Raw genomic sequence first — 24635 nt, forward strand, 5'->3', positions numbered from 1 at the left:
AGGGTCAGACCGTATATTCCATATATAAATCAACTGCACTGACCAGAATTTATTTGCTCGCTGTTTAATAAAAAAAAACATTAAAATAATGGTTAAAGCTGTCTGTGTAATTAATGGCGATGCCAAGGGCACCGTTTTCTTTGAGCAGGAGGTGAGTTTATCTACTAAAGCGTTAAATTTCTGGAAATGTTCTAGAAAAAATGGCAGTCCACGGTAACAACAACAGCAATAAGCGAAGCCATTTTAAAGGTCGAAGTGCCGGTTTCCCCGGTCCCCGCTCTGTGGCTATGGAATTGATGAATATTGCTGTACAGAATTAAGTGCGAGCGCGGTTTTCGCTGTGTCATTTAACAAATGCAAATTATATAAGTCGAATAACAGTGCGCAGCCCAGCGTATCTGTGTGTATGGGGGCCAGTATGTACATGTCACGATTGTACACACACTTTTCGCTTATCGGGAATCCGAGCACTATCATGCCCCTAGAGATAATCAAGTTGTTCAACATTCATTCTTTGTTTTTTACAACAGACCAGCGAGGCTCCCGTGAAAGTCACCGGCGAGGTGCTGGGCCTTGCCAAGGGACTGCACGGATTCCATGTGCACGAGTTCGGGGACAACACCAACGGCTGCATGTCGTCCGGCCCCCACTTTAACCCCCGGAACAAGGAGCACGGTGCCCCCACCGACGAGAACCGCCACTTGGGCGACTTGGGCAACATCCAGGCGGCCGGTGACAGCCCCACGGCCGTCAGCATCACCGACTCGAAGATCACGCTGTTCGGTGCCGACAGCATCATAGGACGCACCGTGGTCGTTCACGCCGACGCTGATGACTTGGGCAAGGGTGGTCACGAGCTAAGCAAGACCACCGGCAATGCCGGCGCCCGTATTGGCTGCGGTGTCATTGGAATTGCCAAAATCTAAGCGGGAGGCAGTCAACGATACTAGAAACTAATACATATATAATATGGTAACGATTACGCAGTAAAATCGGGTTACCTTCCTTCGCACTATATATTGGAAAACGACATATGAAATGATATACTTTGGCCTGTGGTCTGTTAAGTTACTTCTATCCACTACCTTTGAGGTTCAATAAAACGGTGTTTTCAAATTAACCAATAATCAACTAAACGAACATCTTTTGTATTTATTTTTGTTTAGATATATGTACATAGCTCGTACCTTTTCGACTGAGAATCAAATTATTTAATGGGAAGGGAAGTCGAAGGAAACCTGAGACTTTAGACAATGCCATTTGTTTAGGACCAAGGGAGCTAAGTTTTCCTTACGACACGAGGCGTAATAAGATTGATTAAAGAATCTTTATAGAATAGGAGGAATAGAACAGAATGCACAAGTGGGATTTTAGGAAAAGCTTGATTCGCATCCACGAGCATATTAAAATGTTGCGAGCAGCCTCATCCTTTAGAGAAAGATTCCACGAAAGAAAGATTCCAATTACAGCAATTCCCCTACCGTCCAGAGGATAGGAACAAGAATTATCAATATTTTCAGATAGGTCAGAGTGTTTCGGTTCCGCTTGTCAAAAGAGATTCCTATAGGTAATCTCAGCTTCAAGGCGATTTTAATTAACTCAAGCACTCGATGACTAACTCCTGGTTAAAAGTCTTTATTACAAACGTTATAAACAATCGATAAAGTAGTATTATATACAATAAACGGTGCAAACCAAGAAGTATTCAGTGTGGTTTCTCTTGGACTGGACTATAAAACAATATCAACGATACGAATGGACTACGACAAAACATAAAGTGACTAACTATGATTAGCATGCTGGTTGCTGGGTGTAGAGAACACCAGCGAGTATATGCAATTAGATGAAGAAGGCCTTAGGTTTTGTTGAAGTAGGACTGGTAGACAATGCCCAGCGAGGAAGTCGCAAAGAGAGTGAAGTAGCTCCACCAGGTAGCGAAGCCCAGAAATCCCTTGTAGACCTCCGTGGAGAACACCTGGGATATACAGAGAATACATTTCCAAATTGAACAAACTCGCGTCATCTGGGGGATCTTACATTTTTAAGGCTACTGAACGATGCCTGCAGCGACTGCGCCGACTCCATAATGTTGAAGTCTCCCTCTTCAATGGTAGTACCGCCGGATACGGCCGTCTCCACGTCGCCGGCAGCGCACTCGTGCTGCAGCACGACAGCCTCATTGAAGACGCCTGCCCAGCTGAAGCCGCCCAGGCTTTTGTACATCAGCGTCAGGTAGAGGCACAGAATGAGCGGGGCAGCGAATTGCAGGGTCACAACGCAGAGATAGTAGAAAATAGAGGAGATCTGTGGGGAGAGCAGCGGTTAAGCAATTCAGAGTGAAATTTCAGCCCATGCACACCTTCTGTTTGAACTCCACATTGGTGATGCGACCGGCCTCCTTGCGCAGATCCAGTATTTTATCATAGGCCAGGTTCAGGTACGATTGCAGATAGATGGGCATCAGGGCGAAGCGCATGACCACCACAAAGACAACCAGCAACAAACGCAGCGTTTCAAAGGCATGCGGCGTCAGTCTAAAACAAGAAAGAAGCATTGTAGGAGTTGGGGGGTGAAAAGAAAATGATCCGCAAGCTTACAGTGGCTGTTGCATGCCCTGAAAGACGCGCACTGTTAAATAGTCACGGCTAATAGGCCTGATCCACAAAATGACCAAAATAAACGGTAGCACGAAGCTGAGATTCAGCAGGACTTGCATCACGCGATTGCCGCTGCAGTATTTCAGCGAGTCCCAGTGCATCTTGGCCATGCGCAGGCCGGGGAAGGTGAACAGCGAGCCGAGCACACCGCAGCTCAGAGCGAGAAAGAACTTGACCACAATTTTTGAGGCCGGACCACTGGAAATACAAAGGGCTTTAGGCCGCTGACCATGTTAAAGCTTTGCTTCTACTCACGATGAGGGTAGACCCTGCTCGGTGAGAAATTTCGAGGCGCTGGCATTGAAACTGGTGTAGGCGTCCTCTAGTCCTGTCTCCAGAATGCGCTCGTCGATGATCAGCACGATCATAGCGATCAGCAGATAGACCAGACAGGCCACAATAACCATGGATCGCTCGCCAATGGATTCCTCGCTTTGGAAGTACAGCACGGTAAGAGAGGACAGCAGCTTGAGGGCAAAGAAGATGACTAGCAGGCACCAGACCATGCTTAGGTTGATCTCCTGCTTCAGGGGAAAGTAGAAGTGGAAGAGCTGCCCGGGAGAGAGCACGAGCGCAGATAAAATGGGTAAATATCAATATTAGAACATTTCAAACCCACCTCGGAGATCACGTACACAATGCCGGAGTAGATGCTGAAGTCCAGCAGCCATTGGTACTCGGTGAAGTAGCGCAGGTGAACCACGTCCTGCTCTAGCACCGGCAACGTCTCCAGGTCCACCTCAATGCTGCGCGGTATGTGGAACTGCCCGGAGACTCCATTCTGCTGCTTGTGTTTGCCCTTAGCCGGTTTCTCCTTGGGCACACCGCCCTTGGAGCGCAGCTCATCGTCCGTTGGGTGCAGATAGCGATAGAGGCCGGTGCGACAGAGTATCCACTTGGCGAAGGAGTAGTGGGGACTCAGTTTCTGTATCACGCTGACCATCACCAGCGTAATCACCAGTTGGGCGCCCAGCACAGCCTGCAATGGACGGGGAGGACAACGAGTCTAATTAGAAACGTGCGCAGCTATTTTTGGGTTCTCCATTCTATTTTTGGTCAATTATTACGACCAGCACTTCATTTTTCCGGGCAAGCCGGGCAGATTTTCTTTCATCATCACCGCTCTTTTTTCAGCTTACCATCGCTTTCCGTTGTCTTTACGGTGTAAAACTTTCTGAAGTTGTGGATGGTGTTAATTTACAGCGTTAATTAATTCATTATTTTTAATTAAAAACGGAAATCTCGAAAAATGTTCGTCGAAATTTTCTTTTTTGGGTTGGCAGTGTGACCAGATTGGCTAATCCCATAAATAACTATACAACGTATCGAGTTTATGAGTATCGAGCGCGGTCATTTCAAATTAAATTAGGGCTGTTGGAAAAATTAATATTTGAGCTCAATATCTGAATTTTATTTCGAATATCACAATTGATTTCGATACCAATGCAATAGTCGAGGATGTCCGATGAAACTTTTACACGATCGATAACATCGATAGAATCCAGCGTCTTTCAAGACTGCCACCCATTTACAACAACAAGGCTCTATCTAATCAATCTAGCAATCATTCCATCACTCATTCGTTCAATCAGTATATCCAAATTTACGTATTAAAAACATCTGTTACAAATGGCGAAAGAAACCCAAGTAAAGATCTGGGATCTCGGCAAATGGGACTCGCGGGCAATCGGGAAATACAACACCATACCGCGCATACAGAAGGAGCTGCGCCGTGGAAACTGGGCCTACATCTGCCAACATCCAGAGGTGCAGAGCGGTCTGCCGACTTTTCACTTATCCCGAATAACCGATGACTTCCTATATCCAATATCCCTTTTCCCAGATTCGCGCCATCGTTCGGGTCATCCTGCAGCAGGCGATCAATGCGAAATCCCAACCTGAGAACATCCGTAAGTTTGTGGCCGAGTTCTTTAATTGCTGTCGCACTCCGCTGCTGGTGCCAATGGTGGGTTGTCTGCGTCTTAGCCCTAAAGTGGCTCCCGAAAACCCCACTGACCAATGCCACCACAGATAAATACCCAACTGAAATACGTCAAGGAGCAGCTAGCGCTTGGGCGCTGGAGTGCTTTCGATGCGGAGACGCTCTTCATGGAGACCTGCTCCACGCACTCGCTGCTGTCAGCTGCCTCCGAGGACAGCAATGTCCCCCCCATTCTAGCCTACGCGCTCGTCTTCAAGAAGCCCGATGAGTGTGGCATTGAGAAGCCGCCATTCTAGGACTCTAGGACTCTAGGACACTAGGACTCTAGGACTCGGGGCGGCTCTATGTTTACAATTTCTTCACTTGCGGCCAGCATTTATCTATCTATTGCTACAATAATACAGACTTCCAGAGCAATACGATCAGAGCAGCTCTCAATTACATAGAACCAGTGGGTATAATGTATGACCCCTGTATAAGTGTACCAAAATTCGCATTAGTAAACATTTATTGGCTTTCTTCGTGAGTAATTACGAGTATTTATGGGTTTTTTACACCCGGGAGAACCTTCGGCCCAAGCGCACTCTGCGACGCTCATGAACACGTACACGCCTCACGTCCCCACCGCTTCCACCTTCACGCCTAAGTCTCCTGTTCCTCCTGTTCCTCCTGTTATCCCCGCCGCGTCTCTCTCTACGGATAATCACTATACGCCTGCGATGGATGCGGCGATGGTGCTTCTTGGTAGTCGCCTCTTCTGTTGTGGTTGTCGTCGTGGCTTCTGTTGTTGTGGTGGTCGTAGCTGGCGAAGTGTCGGAGGACGAGCTGCTGGCAGGAGTGCCGGAGGGCGAGCTGCTGGTAGGCGTGCCGGCGGGCGAGGTGCTGGTAGGCGTGCCGGCGGGTGAGGTGCTGGTAGGCGTGCCGGCGGGCGAGGTGCTGGTAGGCGTGCCGGCGGGCGAGGTGCTGGTAGGAGTGCCGGAGGACGAGCCGGTGGCAGGCGGTGTTAACTGGAAAGACAGCACCATGAGTGCGGCCAGGATGGCTAGAAAGAGCGCTCTAATTGGACGCATCGTGACTTTTCTTTGTACTAACTATTAGCTGACTGTATCTTCCAGTCGATAAAGTATGGTTTTTTATAGGTCGCCCATTTGTAGGCACTCGTTCAAATCTCAATTTCCATTGTTCTCGGCGATTTTTAAATCAAACGATTATGGCAATAATTCAATGGAAAGTTTTAGATAACTGGAGACCACTCTCGCTTCTGTGTACATATTTGCATATACCCACATACTCGTATGTACATGCATATGCCCATATGTCTGAAGCGTGACAATATTCTATTTATAAAAAAAAGTATCAGTATTCACTGATAACATTCTATAGGGCTAATTTGGGTACCTTAGGAGCTGAATGTACGAGTACAGTGGCGAGAAAACACTCTGGCTAACGCTGTCTGGGCCAACAGAAGAAATCGTGTCAATATTTGGAGTCCCGAAAACAGAATTTCTAAATAAACATGGCTCGATAAAAAGTACGAGCTTGATCCGAGAACATTGGGCTTTTCTGAAGTAGTTTTTTATATTACAAGCACTTCAGCTTTCTACTCTGATGGTGACAGTCTTTAAACTGCGGCTTAAAGCTATAGCTTATAGGCTTTGATCATTAATGAGGGTCCTTCTTTGACAATCTTGGCTTTCTACGAGTATGTGGACCATGTTAATTGTAGAGCTTCGATAAGTGGCACTGCAGCAGTTAGGAATAGGAACCGGAACCACAGTAACCACTCATCATTCGGAGAATCATAGACCATAGACACCTGTAGACGATATGACGAGTAAACACTTCCATCAAATGTGACAGCCCACGGATAGCCCATCATCAAGTGCAGCAGCTGATTTGCATCCGTTTGGGAGGAATATGAAGTATCTTTAGTGATCCTTGGCTGTTCCACGATCATTTCACTGTGCCGGCTAGATGTATCCAATGCCCATCTCTGGATGTACTACTACTTTTACTACTTTTTGTATTAGCATTGGATCCTTTCAGAGCTAAAGAGCAAGAAACTGGTACTGGAAACTGGAAGGTGGTAACTTTCCTGCTTTACAGATGTACAATCAAAATACTTGAAAAATGCAGATTTTATTATATGTATATTGGAGATAATGGCCATAGGGTCATAGGGTCATAGGGGATCGGATTAGATTCGGCGGACCGTCCTGCGGACACGGACCACCTCACGACGCCGGTGGACGCCATTGGTTGAGCCTTCCGTCGCCCTTCGACGGACTCCGCCACGGCGGACTATGATCCGTTTGATAATGACACGGCGGCGGCGGTGCTTCTTGGTGGTGGCTGCGGTTGTGGTCGTGGCCGAGGCATCTGTTGTGGTTGTGGCTGAGGCATCTGTGGTGGTGGTTGCCGAAGCAGAGGTGGTTGTGGTGGCCGCCGCTGCTGTTGTTGTTGTTGTTGCCGATGCGGATGCCGTTGTTGTTGTGGACCCGGTGGCCGAGACCTGGCTGCACAGGACGAGCATGGCCAGGAAGACCAGAGAAAGAGCGATAACGGAGCGCATTGTAAGTGTGTGGACTCGTTTGGACCGCTTGGAACTGTTGGTGGCAGTGGCTCCAGAATGGATATTTATAGCATCCAGCATCCACTCCACTCATCCACAGATGTGTCTCCAAGAACTCCCCTCCATTCCGTTCATTCCCTTTCACAAGATCACTTTACGATTACAGTACCTATTGTGGTATTGTTTTTTCAGTTTGTTCTTGATCGACGTAAGTGAAATTTTGGGGAAAACCAATTAACATGGCACGAGACAGGGGACCACTCCAGGTGGGGTTTAATTGGCATACTTTTTGGGTAGCTCTAGCTATTCTTCTCTTATACCATACGTTCCCCTTCCAATATCTTCCCATTCGAAGCATGCAGAACGATAAAATAGCAGAATAAAGTGGGGAAATGCTGCAGCTAAGAAAGTCCGAACAGCACCCAAAAAGTATGCTAAGGCATCAGATCCGCAAGCCAAGCTCCGTCTCACGCAATGATTTCGATTATCTCGATCAGAACGTTACTGCAGGAGATGTGTATATACTGTGGGAAATCAGCTTACCAGCTTAAAAAACTCCTATCCTATAGACGGAGGGGAGCATTCTTCATGGGGAGACAAAAATTACTACTGGTACTTGATCTGTGGAAATCCGCTAAAGAGTGCTTGTAACGGAAGTACCAGAAATGACAGAAATGCCAGAACTTTGGAAACGGCAAATTTATTCTGGTTTAGTGGTTTCCAGAACACGATTCAATTGCTCTTTCGTTCTTTATTTTCAACTTATTCATATACCAGTTCTGGTATCTGTTTTTGTGAGATAGCTCTGCGGACGCCGCACGGCTTTGTCAATACACGTGTTCTTAGCGGTTAAACAATGAATTAGAAAATAGGAGTTTTTGTGCTTTTATGATCCGATGATGATGTGAAGGTTGGCATCCCATTACGGAAGCAGCCTCCACTACGGAGACGGCAACCGAGACCACGGAAGCAGTAACCACGACCGTGGCAGCCTCGACCACATCTGCATCGGCCTCTGCATCTACCAGACGGCCCCACCGTCACCATGATGGTGGCTGTGGAGGAGGTGGCAGAGGTCGCGACGTGGGCGTGATGATGGCGAAAGGGGAGGTGGACGCAGGGGCGGCGGCGGACGAGGAGAGGACCGGCAGCGTGGTGGGCGCGGTGGCGGACGCTCCAATGGAGGCAATGCCCGCTCTCGTGGTAGCGGTGGTCGCTCCAATGGACGCTCCAGCAGTCGTGGATCTAACGCAAGGCGTAGCCAGAGATCCAATCGCGGTTAAGTGATCCGAAAACATGTCCAGCAGTATTCCCTGCTTTCACCATGAGCTCAGTGAAAGACAATTGCACTACGGATTTTTTTATTTGATTCACATTATTTTATGAGGGTTAAGCCATGAAGAGGGGATTAAGAAGGGATTGCCTTAGATGCCCATTGAGTGGCACGACATGCCACGACCAGATCGACCGCCCAATAGTCGAAATATTGTGTATGATTTATGTAACCTATACAATATGTTGTTTGGGGAATTATACGAGCCGATGACTGACGAATGCTCTGTCTCTCTCTGTCTTATGTATCGCTTCTCGTGAAGGGACGAATTGATTTGTTGGTTAATGTGGCGATATTTTTGCTTGAAATTATCGGGAGAGATGGAAAAAAACATAGAGATAAATAGAGGAACCACGACCGCTAAGAACATCTGTTCTAATGTTAATTGTTTATCCCCCTTCCATTCGAGTTTTATAAGCTTCCATTTATTTGCTACATCTATCTCTCTCTCTCTCTCTCTCTCTCCGACACCAGCTGTGTTGCTGTCTCGCTTCTCTCTGACGGGGGGCGCGCACTGCACGATAATGAGAGTGAGGGAGGGAGAGACAGAGACAGAGTCAGAGAGAGAGAGAGAGAGAGAGAGAGAGAGAGAATTAGTGAGCGTGGAATAATGTTCCGATCTGATCCAGATTCGGCAATCTGTTAGATATGGTCATATCTTCAACGTTTTGGATGCCAGAGATTTTCTCCCTTTATTGGTCGGAGGGGACGTGGCAATCACAGAAATTTGGCTTCTGTAGCTCGTATATTCTAGGCGTTAAACATGACGGGGGGAGAGACAGAAATGGCTATTCGACTCGGCTATTGGGGTTGATCAAGCATATACGATCCGTTCTTATTCCGGATTGGCAAACAGAGACAGAGGAAGACTTTATTTCCAAACGGCTCCGAGCCAAGACATACTGTTTAGAGTCCATACGGCAGGAAACCCAATAGTCAGCCAACTCATATCTCCCATTCGTTACAATATAGTTACAAATAGGGAAAATAGGGCCTGATCAGCGAACGACCTACTTTCCCAGGGCCTTGGAAGTCCAGACTGCTGATCGATATAAAAACAAATACCTAAAAATCGTATCAAGTATCATGAGTATTTTTCGAGCGCGGGTAGCTCATATTTGATTGGGGTTGTTCGAAAAACTTATCTTTGAACTCGATTTCTAAATAGAGAATGATATTTCGAATATATTCCATTTCGATACCAATGCAATCGTCGAGGATGTCCGATGACACTTTTACACGATCGATAACATCGATAGAATCCAGCGTCTTTCAAGACTGCCACCCATTTACAACAACAAGGCTCTATCTAATCAATCTAGCAATCATTCCATCACTCATTCGTTCAATCAGTATATCCAAATTTACGTATTAAAAACATCTGTTACAAATGGCGAAAGAAACCCAAGTAAAGATCTGGGATCTCGGCAAATGGGACTCGCGGGCAATCGGGAAATACAACACCATACCGCGCATACAGAAGGAGCTGCGCCGTGGAAACTGGGCCTACATCTGCCAACATCCAGAGGTGCAGAGCGGTCTGCCGACTTTTCACTTATCCCGAATAACCGATGACTTCCTATATCCAATATCCCTTTTCCCAGATTCGCGCCATCGTTCGGGTCATCCTGCAGCAGGCGATCAATGCGAAATCCCAACCTGAGAACATCCGTAAGTTTGTGGCCGAGTTCTTTAATTGCTGTCGCACTCCGCTGCTGGTGCCAATGGTGGGTTGTCTGCGTCTTAGCCCTAAAGTGGCTCCCGAAAACCCCACTGACCAATGCCACCACAGATAAATACCCAACTGAAATACGTCAAGGAGCAGCTAGCGCTTGGGCGCTGGAGTGCTTTCGATGCGGAGACGCTCTTCATGGAGACCTGCTCCACGCACTCGCTGCTGTCAGCTGCCTCCGAGGACAGCAATGTCCCCCCCATTCTAGCCTACGCGCTCGTCTTCAAGAAGCCCGATGAGTGTGGCATTGAGAAGCCGCCATTCTAGGACTCTAGGACTCTAGGACACTAGGACACTAGGACTCGGGGCGGCTCTATGTTTACAATTTCTTCATTTGCGGCCAGCATTTATCTATCTATTGCTACAATAATACAGACTTCCAGAGCAATACGATCAGAGCAGCTCTCAATTACATAGAACCAGTGGGTATAATGTATGACCCCTGTATAAGTGTACCAAAATTCGCATTAGTAAACATTTATTGGCTTTCTTCGTGAGTAATTACGAGTATTTATGGGTTTTTTACACCCGGGAGAACCTTCGGCCCAAGCGCACTCTGCGACGCTCATGAACACGTACACGCCTCACGTCCCCACCGCTTCCACCTTCACGCCTAAGTCTCCTGTTCCTCCTGTTCCTCCTGTTATCCCCGCCGCGTCTCTCTCTACGGATAATCACTATACGCCTGCGATGGATGCGGCGATGGTGCTTCTTGGTAGTCGCCTCTTCTGTTGTGGTTGTCGTCGTGGCTTCTGTTGTTGTGGTGGTCGTAGCTGGCGAAGTGTCGGAGGACGAGCTGCTGGCAGGAGTGCCGGAGGGCGAGCTGCTGGTAGGCGTGCCGGCGGGCGAGGTGCTGGTAGGCGTGCCGGCGGGTGAGGTGCTGGTAGGCGTGCCGGCGGGCGAGGTGCTGGTAGGCGTGCCGGCGGGCGAGGTGCTGGTAGGAGTGCCGGAGGACGAGCCGGTGGCAGGCGGTGTTAACTGGAAAGACAGCACCATGAGTGCGGCCAGGATGGCTAGAAAGAGCGCTCTAATTGGACGCATCGTGACTTTTCTTTGTACTAACTATTAGCTGACTGTATCTTCCAGTCGATAAAGTATGGTTTTTTATAGGTCGCCCATTTGTAGGCACTCGTTCAAATCTCAATTTCCATTGTTCTCGGCGATTTTTAAATCAAACGATTATGGCAATAATTCAATGGAAAGTTTTAGATAACTGGAGACCACTCTCGCTTCTGTGTACATATTTGCATATACCCACATACTCGTATGTACATGCATATGCCCATATGTCTGAAGCGTGACAATATTCTATTTATAAAAAAAAGTATCAGTATTCACTGATAACATTCTATAGGGCTAATTTGGGTACCTTAGGAGCTGAATGTACGAGTACAGTGGCGAGAAAACACTCTGGCTAACGCTGTCTGGGCCAACAGAAGAAATCGTGTCAATATTTGGAGTCCCGAAAACAGAATTTCTAAATAAACATGGCTCGATAAAAAGTACGAGCTTGATCCGAGAACATTGGGCTTTTCTGAAGTAGTTTTTTATATTACAAGCACTTCAGCTTTCTACTCTGATGGTGACAGTCTTTAAACTGCGGCTTAAAGCTATAGCTTATAGGCTTTGATCATTAATGAGGGTCCTTCTTTGACAATCTTGGCTTTCTACGAGTATGTGGACCATGTTAATTGTAGAGCTTCGATAAGTGGCACTGCAGCAGTTAGGAATAGGAACCGGAACCACAGTAACCACTCATCATTCGGAGAATCATAGACCATAGACACCTGTAGACGATATGACGAGTAAACACTTCCATCAAATGTGACAGCCCACGGATAGCCCATCATCAAGTGCAGCAGCTGATTTGCATCCGTTTGGGAGGAATATGAAGTATCTTTAGTGATCCTTGGCTGTTCCACGATCATTTCACTGTGCCGGCTAGATGTATCCAATGCCCATCTCTGGATGTACTACTACTTTTACTACTTTTTGTATTAGCATTGGATCCTTTCAGAGCTAAAGAGCAAGAAACTGGTACTGGAAACTGGAAGGTGGTAACTTTCCTGCTTTACAGATGTACAATCAAAATACTTGAAAAATGCAGATTTTATTATATGTATATTGGAGATAATGGCCATAGGGTCATAGGGTCATAGGGGATCGGATTAGATTCGGCGGACCGTCCTGCGGACACGGACCACCTCACGACGCCGGTGGACGCCATTGGTTGAGCCTTCCGTCGCCCTTCGACGGACTCCGCCACGGCGGACTATGATCCGTTTGATAATGACACGGCGGCGGCGGTGCTTCTTGGTGGTGGCTGCGGTTGTGGTCGTGGCCGAGGCATCTGTTGTGGTTGTGGCTGAGGCATCTGTGGTGGTGGTTGCCGAAGCAGAGGTGGTTGTGGTGGCCGCCGCTGCTGTTGTTGTTGTTGTTGCCGATGCGGATGCCGTTGTTGTTGTGGACCCGGTGGCCGAGACCTGGCTGCACAGGACGAGCATGGCCAGGAAGACCAGAGAAAGAGCGATAACGGAGCGCATTGTAAGTGTGTGGACTCGTTTGGACCGCTTGGAACTGTTGGTGGCAGTGGCTCCAGAATGGATATTTATAGCATCCAGCATCCACTCCACTCATCCACAGATGTGTCTCCAAGAACTCCCCTCCATTCCGTTCATTCCCTTTCACAAGATCACTTTACGATTACAGTACCTATTGTGGTATTGTTTTTTCAGTTTGTTCTTGATCGACGTAAGTGAAATTTTGGGGAAAACCAATTAACATGGCACGAGACAGGGGACCACTCCAGGTGGGGTTTAATTGGCATACTTTTTGGGTAGCTCTAGCTATTCTTCTCTTATACCATACGTTCCCCTTCCAATATCTTCCCATTCGAAGCATGCAGAACGATAAAATAGCAGAATAAAGTGGGGAAATGCTGCAGCTAAGAAAGTCCGAACAGCACCCAAAAAGTATGCTAAGGCATCAGATCCACAAGCCAAGCTCCGTCTCACGCAATGATTTCGATTATCTCGATCAGAACGTTACTGCAGGAGATGTGTATATACTGTGGGAAATCAGCTTACCAGCTTAAAAAACTCCTATCCTATAGACGGAGGGGAGCATTCTTCATGGGGAGACAAAAATTACTACTGGTACTTGATCTGTGGAAATCCGCTAAAGAGTGCTTGTAACGGAAGTACCAGAAATGACAGAAATGCCAGAACTTTGGAAACGGCAAATTTATTCTGGTTTAGTGGTTTCCAGAACACGATTCAATTGCTCTTTCGTTCTTTATTTTCAACTTATTCATATACCAGTTCTGGTATCTGTTTTTGTGAGATAGCTCTGCGGACGCCGCACGGCTTTGTCAATACACGTGTTCTTAGCGGTTAAACAATGAATTAGAAAATAGGAGTTTTTGTGCTTTTATGATCCGATGATGATGTGAAGGTTGGCATCCCATTACACATGTGGATGTTTAGACTATAAAACAATTACAGTGAAAGTTTACTTTCCATGGTTCAATTTGAGTATTGAATATTGATAGACAAAATATTCATTTACAACCTACACCAGATATCACCATCCAATGTTGTGAGTGTTTTGCTCACTGTTCGAGTTTTTCTTGCAGTGTAAGCACACTTAATAATATGGCATCTTTCATGTGAAGAACTGACGCACTTCGCGGCTTCCCAAAGTAGTCGAAAAAAACAAAAAGAAAAAGCAGGCGAAAAAGACAATTAAATGGCTAACATCTATGTATACATAAGGGGCTCGGAAAGCCCCAGAAGAGCGGTAGAGCACATATTCTGCTCGAAGACAATCTCGCTATGTATCTCCGATTGGATATACGAAGTCTGGTATAAATAGCAAGGTGTGATTGACGATTGGGACACGAACCTGAACAGAAGCCTGAGCAGAAACAAGAGTCACGATGCGATACCTTTTTGTGCTTTCCCTGGCCATCCTGGCCGCTCTCGTTCCCCTGGCCACAGCGGCATCCTCCACATCGAGCACCAGCAGCTCCGGAAGCACCAGCAGCACGGAAGCAGCCTCCACTACGGAGACGGCAACCGAGACCACGACCGTGGCAGCCTCGACCACATCTGCATCGGCCTCGACCACATCTGCATCGGCCTCGACCACATCTGCATCGGCCTCTGCATCTACCAGACGGCCCCACCGTCGCCATGATGGTGGCTGTGGAGGAGGCGGAAGAGGTCGCGACGAGGGCGGTCGCGGAAGGGGCAGGAGAGGACGTGATGACGGCGAAAGGGGAGGTGGACGCAGGGGCGGCGGCGGACGAGGAGAGGACCGGCAGCGTGGTGGGCGCGGTGGCGGACGCTCCAATGGAGGCAATGCCCGCTCTCGTGGTAGCGGTGGTCGCTCCAATGGACGCTCCAGCAGTCGTGGATCTAACGCAAGGCGTAGCCAGAGATCCAATCGCGGTTAAGTGATCCGAAAACATGTCCAGCAGTATTCCCTGCTCTTACCATGAACTCAGTAAAAGACAATTGCATTACGAATTTTTGATTTGATTTACATGGCTGAAGAATTTAGGTCAATAGCCGGTACAGAAAAATCAGTTCTTCAATTATTGGCAGAGCGAAAAATTTGGCGGCTATATGTTGGGCTAATAGGGCAAGAATGACGAAGGGCCAAATTGACGAAATCCTAAGTATTAGACTCCTTTTTTAAAATCTTGCGGGATCCAGACTGTCGATCGACATAAAAATCTCCAGTACAAAAATAAGCAAATTTTTTGCCATATATAAAGATTTTTTGCGAAAATCGTGAAATACTGAACGTCCTTATTTATGATACCAATCGTTTGGCTGGTCTCCTGATCAAGAAATGACATTTCACCTCGGACAAATAGGACTAGATCAACGAAAGACCAACTCTCCCAGAATCTGGGGGATACACACTACGCTGACGAATACGAAGCCCACAAATGATTCAGGTAATATTCTTTATTGGGCAAATGGGATTAAAGTTGTTCAGCTTTCAGCATTCAGCCCGAAGTGTTCCTTCTGCGAGTCACAATCACGTAGGTCCTGATGCACCTGCTCGGGTTCTTGCACTTCGTGACGGATGACTGCGTTGTAGTCGTGGCTGAGGCTACCAACTGCAGGGCCAGAGCGAACAAGGTGACGAGGAAAAGGAGCTTCATTTCGGGAACTGCTGGGTAGAGCTCTAGTCGACTGAATATGAAAGAGTTTTGTGATTAGTTGATGTGGCATCCGCCGTTTTTATACTATTACCGATTTATATTCGCACCAGCTGCGAGAGGCCGACAAAATGTAAGCCAAATATTTGTCCAGCTTACATAAGCTCTAAGTGTTCAGTCAGTGGATCCAAATATGGGCCGAAGAGATGTTTTTCCCAAGAGTCGTCGACAGCCCACCTGTATAATTCATGTTTTCTGTCAGTTACCTCCGTTTCCTACTCCATGTACCCAAGTGCTTAATCTGGTTACAGTTCGGTTCAAATTATCCAATTGTTTAAACATATCACATTGGCGAATGGCAAATATTTGGATATTTGCCTCGTATTGATTCCTTCCTTTTACATACTTCTTTCCAGGTGAGGAAACATAAGAAGTATGTACAGTACCCGCGATAAGAGGAACAAACCGAAGCAGGAACTCAACGGATCCCTATAAATAATCCGAGTCGGCCTCCCACCAACCACAAAACTCGGTCAACTCTCGACAGCTCCAGACATTCACTGCCAGCTCAAAACTAAGGCCAAAATGAAGTTCCTTTTCGTAGTCGTTCTCATTGCTCTGGCCATCCAGTTGACAGTAGCACAGAGCTCCACTGCCACAACGGAAGCCGCAACGACCACAACGACAGCTGCGTCCACAGATACGACCACGACGACAGCGGCATCAGTGACCAGTGCTACGACCAAGAAAACAAATAAGCTTTGCTGGAGGGGAAACAACTGGTGCAACACCCGCCAGCAGGTCAAGTGCAAGAACCCCAAGAATTGCATCAAGACCATCGTGGTGGTGCGTCGCCATAGAGGCTAGAAGAAGTCAATTTTGTACAAATTAACAACCAATAAATATCACGATTGTTCCGAAAGCATACAATTTATGTGACTTTACTTTTGAGGACTTTCACGAGAACGGGGTTTTTTTATAGGAAAATAGGGGGCACTTCTACATCTTTAGCAATGACGGACTCCTAGAGCGCCTGGAGGTGTCATGGCAGGAAAGCATTTCTAAATCACTCTCCTCCGACTCGGGTTCCTGTTGCTGCGTTAATAAGAGAAAGGGTATAAGCAATGATTCGGTTTTGCAAGCCAAGAACTTACATTTCGGACGGGGTCATGTCTATTCAGGTCCACCTGAGCCAGCCCGGGTTCGATCCTCCTCTTCATCACGACGACTTTTCTGCTTCGTTTTCTGAAGACAAAGTTTTCGATATGGCCTATGAAGAAGGCGGGGCTGTTTTAAGATAGCTCCAATGTGGGATTGCAGATTTCATCGGATATGTCTGCCAGTAGAACGGAATCATTCAGCACACATTCGCCATCCTTCACGATTTTTAAAATATTTAAAATATATTAAAATATTCGCCGGATTTGGCACCGGGTGACGGTTTCTGGTTCCAAACCTGAAGAAATGACTTCATGATTCCGACGATTAAGCCGTGTCACAGACACAAAGGCTTTTTCGAGGACCTCGACATACCCTTCTCTAAGGGATACAAAATTTGGAGAAACGTTGGACAAAGTATATAGAGCTAAAAGGAGACTATTTTGAACAATAAAATGATTGTTTATCCAAATAACTGTGTTTCATTCACAAAGTCACGGACTTATTGAACAGCCCTCGTATATCTTGTAGCGGACAACGATCGAGCTGAAACAGTATCAACAAATTTCTCCACTTGCTGCCCATCCTTACTATTCATAACGAATAATTCACTTTACAATTAATGTGTTATTTATTGATCTTTTCGAATTCGATCTGCACTCAGACTCAGCCCCTATGGCGACGCACCACCACGATGGTCTTGATGCAATTCTTGGGGTTCTTGCACTTGACCTGCTGGCGGGTGTTGCACCAGTTGTTTCCCCTCCAGCAAAGCTTATTTGTTTTGTTGGTCGTAGCACTGGTCACTGATGCCGCTGTCGTCGTGGTCGTATCTGTGGACGCAGCTGTCGTTGTGGTCGTTGCGGCTTCCGTTGTGGCAGTGGAGCTCTGTGCTACTGTCAACTGGATGGCCAGAGCAATGAGAACGACTACGAAAAGGAACTTCATTTTGGCCTTAGTTTTGAGCTGGCGGTGAATGTCTGGAGCTGTCGAGAGTTGACCGAGTTTTGTGATTGGTGGGCGGCCGACTCGGATTATTTATAGCGATCCGTTAGGGTCCTGCTTCAGTTTGTTCCTCTTATCGCGGGTACTGTACATACTTGTACAATGTACATTGTCCACATGGAAAAGCAGAAGTTAATGGAATGTGATGTATATCAATACGGAGCAAAATATCCAAATATTTGACATTTGCTAAAGTACGCCCTAAGATACAATGTTTGAACAATTGGATAATTTGAGCAAAATTGTAACCAGGTTAACCATACTGGCAGAATATATGAGTTTTTAATACGACTACTCGTAAGTTACCTCTCGTCACTTTTGGGAAAACTTGTTTCTTGGGATCGAATCTGAATTTACTGATTGAATGTTTAGAGCTTTCATAATTGGACAAATATTTTCCATTGCCAGTCAATCAGTTAAATGTATTGAGTTACATTTTGTCAGTTTACCGCATCTGGGGCAGACATGATCAAGATCTAAACAGTGTAAGCAATAAATGTATCGAGAGGGAGGAATACGGAACTAATAAAAACGCGGAGTCTAACGACAATAATATTAAATAGACACCGAAGGAACTGAGTGATCTGAAATTAATACATTTTGAATTTTAATATTGATTGCAAAATAACGAGATTTAATAATAATATAGTACTACTACTTGCGTTCGTACTGCATCTAGACGTTGTGGAATTCAGATTCATCGTTGTGATTCTCTCGCCAATTGTATTCTGATAGCTCTAAATGCGTTAAGGTTGTTTTTGTGGCCATTATCTTTTATTATACTAGTTCTACCGTGCAGCATACATATAATCACTTGTAAAGTTTTCTTTTGTGGTTTGACCCAAACATTTATTTATTTGTCTGCTATAAAAACTCATATTATATATATAGTAATATGTCCAAAAAATGGATTAAAAAAATGTTGCATAATGCAGAGGGACAGGAGAAGAATGAAGAGTATAAAAAAGAAAGATTTACTAGTACAATGGAAAGACAATGTGGCAGCCGCTTCGACAATCGATTGTTATTTTTTTCTTGCCCCATTATCATAGTGAGATATTGTTTTGTGTGTTGCTATTTCAGTCCGATCAGTGGTCTCAGAATCAACCAAAAATTTAATTAAATTTCTATACGTTTTCTATGCCAAATGCGCCAACCAAGGAATGTTTAGTGTTGCTGCTGTGGTATTGGTTGATTTTGTTTATGCTCTTTCTGTTGCTGCTGTACCGGAAGCTGCTGATTCTGTACAGGTGGCGGGCTTTGATTATTCAATTGCTGAGCTTGGGGCTGTTGTTGTTGCACGGGCTGTTGCTGCTGCTGTTGCTGTTGTTGTGGTGCCGATTGCTGGTTTCCGGACTGCTGTTGTTGATAGATAGGTTGTTGTTGCTGCTGCTGCACTGGCTGCTGCTGTTGCTGAACAGGTTGTTGCTGCTGATATTGCACGGGCTGCTGCTGTTGCTGCACGGGCTGTTGCTGTTGCTGCACGGGCTGCTGCTGTTGCTGCACGGGCTGCTGCTGTTGCTGCTGTTGCTGCACGGGCTGCTGCTGTTGCTGCACGGGCTGTTGCTGTTGCTGCACGGGCTGCTGCTGTTGCTGCACGGGCTGCTGTTGTTGTTGATATTGAACAGGCTGTGGCTGCTGATAGACAGGCTGCTGTTGTGGGATCTGTCCGGCATGCTGATAGACCTGATTGGGGTGCAATTGGACAGGTTGTCCATTCCCGTATTGCTGCTGTTGGTACTGCTGCGCGTATTGCTGCTGCTGCTGGGCATATTGTTGCTGCTGTTGCGCGTGCTGTTGATCTTGCTGCTGGTAGTGTAGTTGTCCATTTGGCGGGTGGTAGGCCACACCGCCGGGTGGCGGCGCTGAATAGTAGCCTTGAGGCATATTTGGATGAGGCGGCAGTTGTCCCTGGGCAATCATTCGTTGCACTTCCTCCTGACGGCGGCGCTCATACTCCAGATACTCCTCGTGAGTGTATTGCGGCTGTTGGTCGATGGTCTCCCATTCGGGATCTTTCTGGAACTCGTCCTTCGATGTTTGCATCATGAACTCCTCGATGCTGATCAAGCCATCGTGATTGGTGTCGGTCTCCTGGAAATAATGCTCACGCATTCGCTCCATTTCCTCAGCCCTTTCGCGCATATCGTCCTCGGGGAGATCACTTTGGTAGACCTTGTCCAGCTCCTTGACAAACAGGGCCTTCACTTCAGCCTCATCCCAGTAGCCGTTGCTGTCCACGTCGTGGATGGAGAAGAAGGTCTTGGGTTCAAAGTCATTCTTGTCCATGTGGTCCTGCTTTTCCCAGACCTCTTCCAGTTGAGCCTTGTTGCCAGGATGATGCAGTTTTCCATGATCCTTGTGCTTCTCCTCCTTTTGTTTGAGATCCTCTTCGAACTTCTTACGTGACGCCTCATCCATTTCCTTCTTCTGAGCCTCGCGCTCGAACTCCTTTTGCATTTCGTACTCCTTGAAATCCCCACGACGCTTGCGATCCGCCTCGGCCAAATCATCCGAGGTTTTCTGAATTAACTTTTTCAAATCTTCTATCTCGAAAGTGTGCTCATTGTCGTGATCCAAATGCAGAGGCACCTTCAGATGTTTTCGATCGATGTCGTTACTCAGCTCGTAGGCCTGATTTGCCAGTTCACGCAAACGCTCCAACTCTCGTCGCTTTATTTCGTCAAGCTTGGTTCTTACATGATGATTCACATAGTCCAGCTCTTGAGCGATTTTGCCACTCTACAAAACAGAAGACCTTGGTTATCGCAAACATATGGGAAATCCCCAACACCCAACACTCTTACACGTATGTCTGCCTCCGGGGCTTTGTCCAATTTCTGGCGGAACTCGGGATCAGCTTCTAGAGCCTCGACCACTTCTCTTAGATAGCGCTCATACTCCAGAGCCGTCTCCACGTCAGCTGTGGCGGGGGTACTGCTGGATTCAGCCTCCTTGGGGTCCGTCTTTTTGTTTTGCGTCACGGGTAAAGCTGTCACCGCCGAAATCGCGATGGAAACAACCAAAGCCAAGCCCAGCAAGGACAGATTGTGTGCTTGCTTGCACTTCATGGCTGCAACTGTTGTCTCTAAGCGCGTGCCTGAGGGTTTCTTTTGTTCTGATTCGGCAACTGTGCAAATAATTGAATAAAATTAAATATTCTGACGTGTCGAACGTAAAATGAAATACAAAAGAGTCGATAGCAAACTTATCGATATTCTCGGTCTTTCCCAACACTCTTCAATCAGCTGTCAGCACACGCAAGAATTTAGCACGGTTTTTGAATTTATATTTTGTAAAAAATTTGTAATATCGGAGCAGAAATTATTTTATTTTACTGTTTTCAGCTTAAACATACTTTTACGACTACTATTGCTGACTATCTAGGCTTTCAAATCTTTTTTAATTTTTTTCAACTTTTTCAGTTTTGGCTCAACAGCTTTTTTCGTGAGCTTGTTCAGACCACTTTCAGTTTTTTGTGTCGTTTTGGTAGCGTTTTCCCTGCCTGCGCGCTTTTTGAGAATATTTTCCGTTTTCTGAATCTTCTGCAGTTTTGCGGATTTCTGGGTTGCCTCAATACTAGCCTCTGGTCGTATTTTTGTGGAAATGTCCTCGCGCTCCAGTGGCTTCTTGGCTCGTATTCTGGCCTCCGATTTGCGAACTTTCTTCATTTGTAGCATGTATTCCGGAACAGTACCGCCGGAGTTCTTAATGATCAAGGCAATGCTAAGAAAAAGACAAAAGTTATATAATAGTACGACTTTTATCATCTGCGTTCGAGTTACCTTCTCAAATTTGCCGTATCATCCTGCGTGAAGAAGGTAATGGCACGGCCTGGACGACCCGCGCGACCCGTGCGCCCAATGCGATGAATGTAAGAGATGGTCGTGGGTGGGAAATCATAATTAATGACAAGATTAACGCCTTTGAAGTCAATACCGCGCCCCATAAGCTCCGTGCAAATCAGGACCCAAATGTTTCCCTCGCGGAAGGCACGCACGCAGTTATCACGTTGATGCTGGGAACGCTCGGCGTGAATCACGTCCACGTTGATGCCGTCGTAGAGCAGCTCTTCAAACAACTGCTTTGCACGGTCTTTGCTTTGGACAAAGACAAGAACAGGCGGCTGAAGGCCTTGGCGCACCAGGTTTCTCATGGCCACCAGCTTGCCACTCTCGGATCCAACGAACAGCAGTTCCTGTTGGACTGTATCCGTGGCGCTGTTCTGCACACCAATTGTGATCCGTACAAGGTTCTTGAGATGCCGCAACGCCCACTTGGCCACAGGGACCGTGTATGTGGCACTGAAAAAGGCCACGCACTTCTGCGGATGCGAACAGGCGGCGTAGATGTCATCCAGCTGTTCCTTAAAGTTGTTTTGTCCCTCCTCCATCAGTCGATCCGCCTCGTCCAGTACAAACCACTCGACACCCTTAAGATCGAGCAGAGGAGGTTGTTGTTGCAGCAAGAACCTCACTCGATTCGGGGTGGAGATGAGAATATCATACTTCTGCTTGCACTCCGCTCCATGCTTTTGCTTAGCTTCGCTTACTTTGCTGATGAAATGAGTGCGCAGACCTGTCTCCCTCGTCAGCTCTGAACACTCGCGATAGATTTGCTGCGCCAGCTCTCGCGTTGGGGCCAAGACTAAGGCCCTCAGCCCGGTCGTTTTATGGGAGCGGAGGCCATTGATAATCGGTGTGAGAAAGGCCAATGTCTTTCCGGAACCAGTGGGCGCACAGGCCATCAGAGCCCGCTTCTGGAACAGCACCGGTAATGCTTGCATTTGGATAGGTGTGGGCTGGGAGAAGCCGTACGAGAGAACGTTCTGTTGTAGGCGTGGCAGTAGCTTGTAATCCCTAATCAGGTCATCGAAGCTTAACACGGGCGCCGGAATGTTCTTGCCCAGCGCTGTTATGCTGTGTTGCTTCCTCGATGCATTTGCCTGCTCCGTGATCTTTTGCAGTTCCTGCTGTTCTGCTGAGAGTTTCTTCTCATCCTTGGCCTTTTTGCGCTTGGGCGCAGCTGCAAGAGCGCCGGCTGCATCTCCCAGTAGTCGAAATTCTGTGTTTTCTGTTTCCTCGTCTGCTTTCTTAACTTGTTGCGGCTGCTCCGGCTGCGGCTCCAGCTCTGTCTGAGAGCTGACAACAGTTTTGCTCGGTTTGATGGGGTTCTGCAAGGGTGCCATTAGTCGAAATGTGTTAAATTTTATTCACACAATTTATACACACCTTTGGCTTTTTGGAAAACCGTACTCCTGCAGTTAATAGTTTAAATATATCATGCTCGTCCATTTTCGTTGCTAAATTTCATCGCACGTGCATTTGTTTTGCTGCAACCAGAGTTGCCATACCATAAAAAACGAAGGCACAAAATGTGCTGTAATGCGCACTATCATCGATTTCAATTTCAAATAATTCATTTGATAAATTCAATTAATTAATTGAATAAATTACCTTTCGTGATTTTTAAATTATATTTTTTCCGTTCAGAAAACAAAAGCATAAACCGATGATCAGCTGCTAGAAGACATTCAACTTAGTCATAAAATAAAACACCATCCTAATCCTTACATTAATTTCTTAAGATTATGGAATTTTCAATCTCAGGGCTCCATGGCCACTAACTCATCCATGAGGTCAACACGCCTTCGCAGTCCTTGATTGTTACTCTCACTCCCTTTAATGTCATCCACTATGCCGCCCCAGGTAAAATTTGTCCGTCCTTCAGAAATCGACAGCTGATCCAAGTAATCATCCCTGAACTCCTCGCAGAGATTGTGCATGGCACAAATGCTCTCCACTATGAGACGGACTTCGTTCAGATCTCGCGCCTCCAGGGCGTACAGAGTGTTGAAACGACGAGCCAATGCGTCGAGGACCTTCTCGGCCAGCTGGAAAGCAGGCTTCATCAGATCGTTGAACACTGCATCCTTGCGAAAGCATTCTGACTCGATGGGTCGCATCAAATACGATTTGAGTGGAAAGACACTATTTCCAATGAGGTAGCTGCCGGCTGGCATTGTCCTAGGGTTCAACGCAAGTGTTTGGCCAATCGGCGAATCCTCGAATGTGTACTCGTGGGCCAGTTCCACATAGCAGTCGATGATTTTTTTCTCGGCATTGCAGATGAGTTGCAGGACAACTGGAACCTCGGCATGCTCCGACTCCAGGAAGACATCCAGGCGCTTCAGCGTAATGATGCCGAACAGCTCTTTGAAGCACTTGAGCTGCGGAAGGCTCTGATAACCCTGCAGCGTGTTCTGTTGTGCTGCCAGAGAGTTTGGCCATTTGATGAAACTCTCATAGTTGTCGGATATAACATTCCAGAAGCTACGCACCACCTGCTGGCAGAGTGCCCACGGCAGCTGATACTTCCTAGAAATCTCTTCGAAGTGTTCGTCGGTGGCTAGTTTCCACATGGCCAGCGAAAACACTGTCTGAGGCGGAGGGCTCGGGTACCCGGGCAGGCTAATTTCCTGTAGTATCTCCCCCAATGATTGTTGAATTTTCTGCAAAGGGTGGGCGGAATTAAATGACTTTGCCAGGGGCAGGGGTGTTTTCTCCGACTTTGGCACTTACCAGAAACGATAGCTTGCGCATATGCAAATAAGATTCGAATTGAGCCTCCACATACCGGTGTAGGAGGTTTAGATCCCCATATGTCCACTGCAATTTGGCAATTTTACGAGGTTTCTGCGGCTTCGCTTGTTCCATTGTCTCTCTGCGCTTGAGATTTGAGGACGAACCACGTTTCTGCTGCATTAATGCAAAGATCTCCGCCTCGTCGTCATCACTGGCCGCCAGAAGGGGGTAATTATTCGATGAAATCTCTGTTGGCCCATCGCCTTTGGGCTGCTGATCAATCAGCAAATCCTTAGTAATAATAGAAGCAATATTGGCCAAAACAGCGCGCTCCTCCATGGTTTGTTTTGTTGTCTGTCTGTCGTCGTATGATTCTCCGGTTTTGTGGTGGTTCCGACGCCCAACAACCCCTTGAAGTAAATGTATGTGCAAACACGCATGTGTGTTCACACTCTCGCGGTCAGCTGTTTGGGCGCCAC

At 46.9% G+C, this 24635-nt stretch overlaps 9 protein-coding genes across 9 annotated transcripts; 3 read left to right on the forward strand and 6 right to left on the reverse strand.

Moving 5' to 3' along the window:
• The first annotated feature begins 69 nt into the window (after positions 1-69).
• On the forward strand, positions 70-1140 carry LOC6599000 (superoxide dismutase [Cu-Zn]). The gene is made up of 2 exons (XM_002024032.2): positions 70-151; positions 531-1140. Exons 1-2 carry the CDS (start codon positions 89-91, stop codon positions 924-926), a joined length of 459 nt encoding a protein of 152 aa, XP_002024068.1. The 5' UTR covers positions 70-88; the 3' UTR covers positions 927-1140.
• Positions 1141-1619: 479 nt separating this feature from the next.
• On the reverse strand, positions 1620-3877 carry LOC6599001 (transmembrane protein 161B). The gene is made up of 7 exons (XM_002024033.2): positions 3797-3877; positions 3277-3636; positions 2913-3208; positions 2598-2855; positions 2360-2534; positions 2038-2304; positions 1620-1975 (listed from the first exon to the last, which is right to left on the reverse strand). The coding sequence occupies exons 1-7, from the start codon at positions 3797-3799 to the stop codon at positions 1856-1858; spliced, it is 1479 nt and encodes a 492-aa protein (XP_002024069.1). The 5' UTR covers positions 3800-3877; the 3' UTR covers positions 1620-1855.
• Positions 3878-4264: 387 nt separating this feature from the next.
• LOC6599002 lies at positions 4265-5125 on the forward strand. Its single transcript, XM_002024034.2, has 3 exons — positions 4265-4424; positions 4501-4623; positions 4689-5125. Exons 1-3 carry the CDS (start codon positions 4287-4289, stop codon positions 4893-4895), a joined length of 468 nt encoding a protein of 155 aa, XP_002024070.1. The 5' UTR covers positions 4265-4286; the 3' UTR covers positions 4896-5125.
• A 25-nt stretch (positions 5126-5150) lies between these two features.
• LOC6599003 (histone H3.v1) lies at positions 5151-5669 on the reverse strand. Its single transcript, XM_002024035.2, has one exon. It carries the CDS (start codon positions 5667-5669, stop codon positions 5151-5153), a length of 519 nt encoding a protein of 172 aa, XP_002024071.2.
• Positions 5670-9872: 4203 nt separating this feature from the next.
• Positions 9873-10733, forward strand: LOC6599006. The gene is made up of 3 exons (XM_002024038.2): positions 9873-10032; positions 10109-10231; positions 10297-10733. Exons 1-3 carry the CDS (start codon positions 9895-9897, stop codon positions 10501-10503), a joined length of 468 nt encoding a protein of 155 aa, XP_002024074.1. The 5' UTR covers positions 9873-9894; the 3' UTR covers positions 10504-10733.
• Positions 10734-10758: 25 nt separating this feature from the next.
• Positions 10759-15412, reverse strand: LOC6599007 (flocculation protein FLO11). Its single transcript, XM_002024039.2, has 4 exons — positions 15306-15412; positions 14410-14654; positions 14140-14366; positions 10759-11214 (listed from the first exon to the last, which is right to left on the reverse strand). The coding sequence occupies exons 1-4, from the start codon at positions 15410-15412 to the stop codon at positions 10759-10761; spliced, it is 1035 nt and encodes a 344-aa protein (XP_002024075.2).
• Positions 15413-18166: 2754 nt separating this feature from the next.
• Positions 18167-20733, reverse strand: LOC6599014 (nucleobindin-2). Its single transcript, XM_026992055.1, has 2 exons — positions 20380-20733; positions 18167-20314 (listed from the first exon to the last, which is right to left on the reverse strand). The coding sequence occupies exons 1-2, from the start codon at positions 20641-20643 to the stop codon at positions 18740-18742; spliced, it is 1839 nt and encodes a 612-aa protein (XP_026847856.1). The 5' UTR covers positions 20644-20733; the 3' UTR covers positions 18167-18739.
• A 151-nt stretch (positions 20734-20884) lies between these two features.
• Positions 20885-22870, reverse strand: LOC6599015 (probable ATP-dependent RNA helicase DDX52). The gene is made up of 3 exons (XM_002024047.2): positions 22804-22870; positions 21358-22745; positions 20885-21298 (listed from the first exon to the last, which is right to left on the reverse strand). The coding sequence occupies exons 1-3, from the start codon at positions 22864-22866 to the stop codon at positions 20956-20958; spliced, it is 1794 nt and encodes a 597-aa protein (XP_002024083.1). The 5' UTR covers positions 22867-22870; the 3' UTR covers positions 20885-20955.
• A 164-nt stretch (positions 22871-23034) lies between these two features.
• LOC6599016 lies at positions 23035-24585 on the reverse strand. Its single transcript, XM_002024048.2, has 2 exons — positions 24154-24585; positions 23035-24083 (listed from the first exon to the last, which is right to left on the reverse strand). The coding sequence occupies exons 1-2, from the start codon at positions 24493-24495 to the stop codon at positions 23178-23180; spliced, it is 1248 nt and encodes a 415-aa protein (XP_002024084.1). The 5' UTR covers positions 24496-24585; the 3' UTR covers positions 23035-23177.
• Between the last annotated feature and the right edge of the window lie 50 nt (positions 24586-24635).

This window comes from Drosophila persimilis, unplaced genomic scaffold (assembly GCF_003286085.1).
Source record: "Drosophila persimilis strain 14011-0111.01,24,50 unplaced genomic scaffold, DperRS2 tig00000700-arrow-arrow-pilon, whole genome shotgun sequence".
Taxonomy (NCBI): domain Eukaryota; kingdom Metazoa; phylum Arthropoda; class Insecta; order Diptera; family Drosophilidae; genus Drosophila; species Drosophila persimilis.

Excerpts from the sequence above, each read along its gene's own strand:
- LOC6599000 (XM_002024032.2), top strand. The coding sequence starts at position 89 with ATGGTTAAAGCTGTCTGTGTAATTAATGGCGATGCCAAGGGCACCGTT. Across the intron at positions 152-530 it reads CCGTTTTCTTTGAGCAGGAG|ACCAGCGAGGCTCCCGTGAA; the intron begins GTGAGTTTATCT and ends TTTTTACAACAG.
- LOC6599001 (XM_002024033.2), bottom strand. Across the intron at positions 2,535-2,597 it reads CAGGGCATGCAACAGCCACT|ACTGACGCCGCATGCCTTTG; the intron begins GTAAGCTTGCGG and ends TTCTTGTTTTAG. Across the intron at positions 1,976-2,037 it reads CGTTCAGTAGCCTTAAAAAT|GTGTTCTCCACGGAGGTCTA; the intron begins GTAAGATCCCCC and ends TGTATATCCCAG.
- LOC6599002 (XM_002024034.2), top strand. The coding sequence starts at position 4,287 with ATGGCGAAAGAAACCCAAGTAAAGATCTGGGATCTCGGCAAATGGGAC. Across the intron at positions 4,425-4,500 it reads ACATCTGCCAACATCCAGAG|ATTCGCGCCATCGTTCGGGT; the intron begins GTGCAGAGCGGT and ends CCCTTTTCCCAG. Across the intron at positions 4,624-4,688 it reads CTCCGCTGCTGGTGCCAATG|ATAAATACCCAACTGAAATA; the intron begins GTGGGTTGTCTG and ends ATGCCACCACAG.
- LOC6599003 (XM_002024035.2), bottom strand. The coding sequence starts at position 5,669 with ATGCGTCCAATTAGAGCGCTCTTTCTAGCCATCCTGGCCGCACTCATG.
- LOC6599006 (XM_002024038.2), top strand. The coding sequence starts at position 9,895 with ATGGCGAAAGAAACCCAAGTAAAGATCTGGGATCTCGGCAAATGGGAC. Across the intron at positions 10,033-10,108 it reads ACATCTGCCAACATCCAGAG|ATTCGCGCCATCGTTCGGGT; the intron begins GTGCAGAGCGGT and ends CCCTTTTCCCAG. Across the intron at positions 10,232-10,296 it reads CTCCGCTGCTGGTGCCAATG|ATAAATACCCAACTGAAATA; the intron begins GTGGGTTGTCTG and ends ATGCCACCACAG.
- LOC6599007 (XM_002024039.2), bottom strand. The coding sequence starts at position 15,412 with ATGAAGCTCCTTTTCCTCGTCACCTTGTTCGCTCTGGCCCTGCAGTTG. Across the intron at positions 14,655-15,305 it reads AAGTGCAAGAACCCGAGCAG|ATCCACGACTGCTGGAGCGT; the intron begins GTGCATCAGGAC and ends GCCTTGCGTTAG. Across the intron at positions 11,215-14,139 it reads CTGCTCAGGCTTCTGTTCAG|TTAACACCGCCTGCCACCGG; the intron begins GTTCGTGTCCCA and ends CTGTCTTTCCAG.
- LOC6599014 (XM_026992055.1), bottom strand. The coding sequence starts at position 20,643 with ATGAAGTGCAAGCAAGCACACAATCTGTCCTTGCTGGGCTTGGCTTTG. Across the intron at positions 20,315-20,379 it reads CCCCGGAGGCAGACATACGT|AGTGGCAAAATCGCTCAAGA; the intron begins GTAAGAGTGTTG and ends TCTGTTTTGTAG.
- LOC6599015 (XM_002024047.2), bottom strand. The coding sequence starts at position 22,866 with ATGGACGAGCATGATATATTTAAACTATTAACTGCAGGAGTACGGTTT. Across the intron at positions 22,746-22,803 it reads GGTTTTCCAAAAAGCCAAAG|AACCCCATCAAACCGAGCAA; the intron begins GTGTGTATAAAT and ends GCACCCTTGCAG. Across the intron at positions 21,299-21,357 it reads GATACGGCAAATTTGAGAAG|CATTGCCTTGATCATTAAGA; the intron begins GTAACTCGAACG and ends TCTTTTTCTTAG.
- LOC6599016 (XM_002024048.2), bottom strand. The coding sequence starts at position 24,495 with ATGGAGGAGCGCGCTGTTTTGGCCAATATTGCTTCTATTATTACTAAG. Across the intron at positions 24,084-24,153 it reads TGCGCAAGCTATCGTTTCTG|AAAATTCAACAATCATTGGG; the intron begins GTAAGTGCCAAA and ends CACCCTTTGCAG.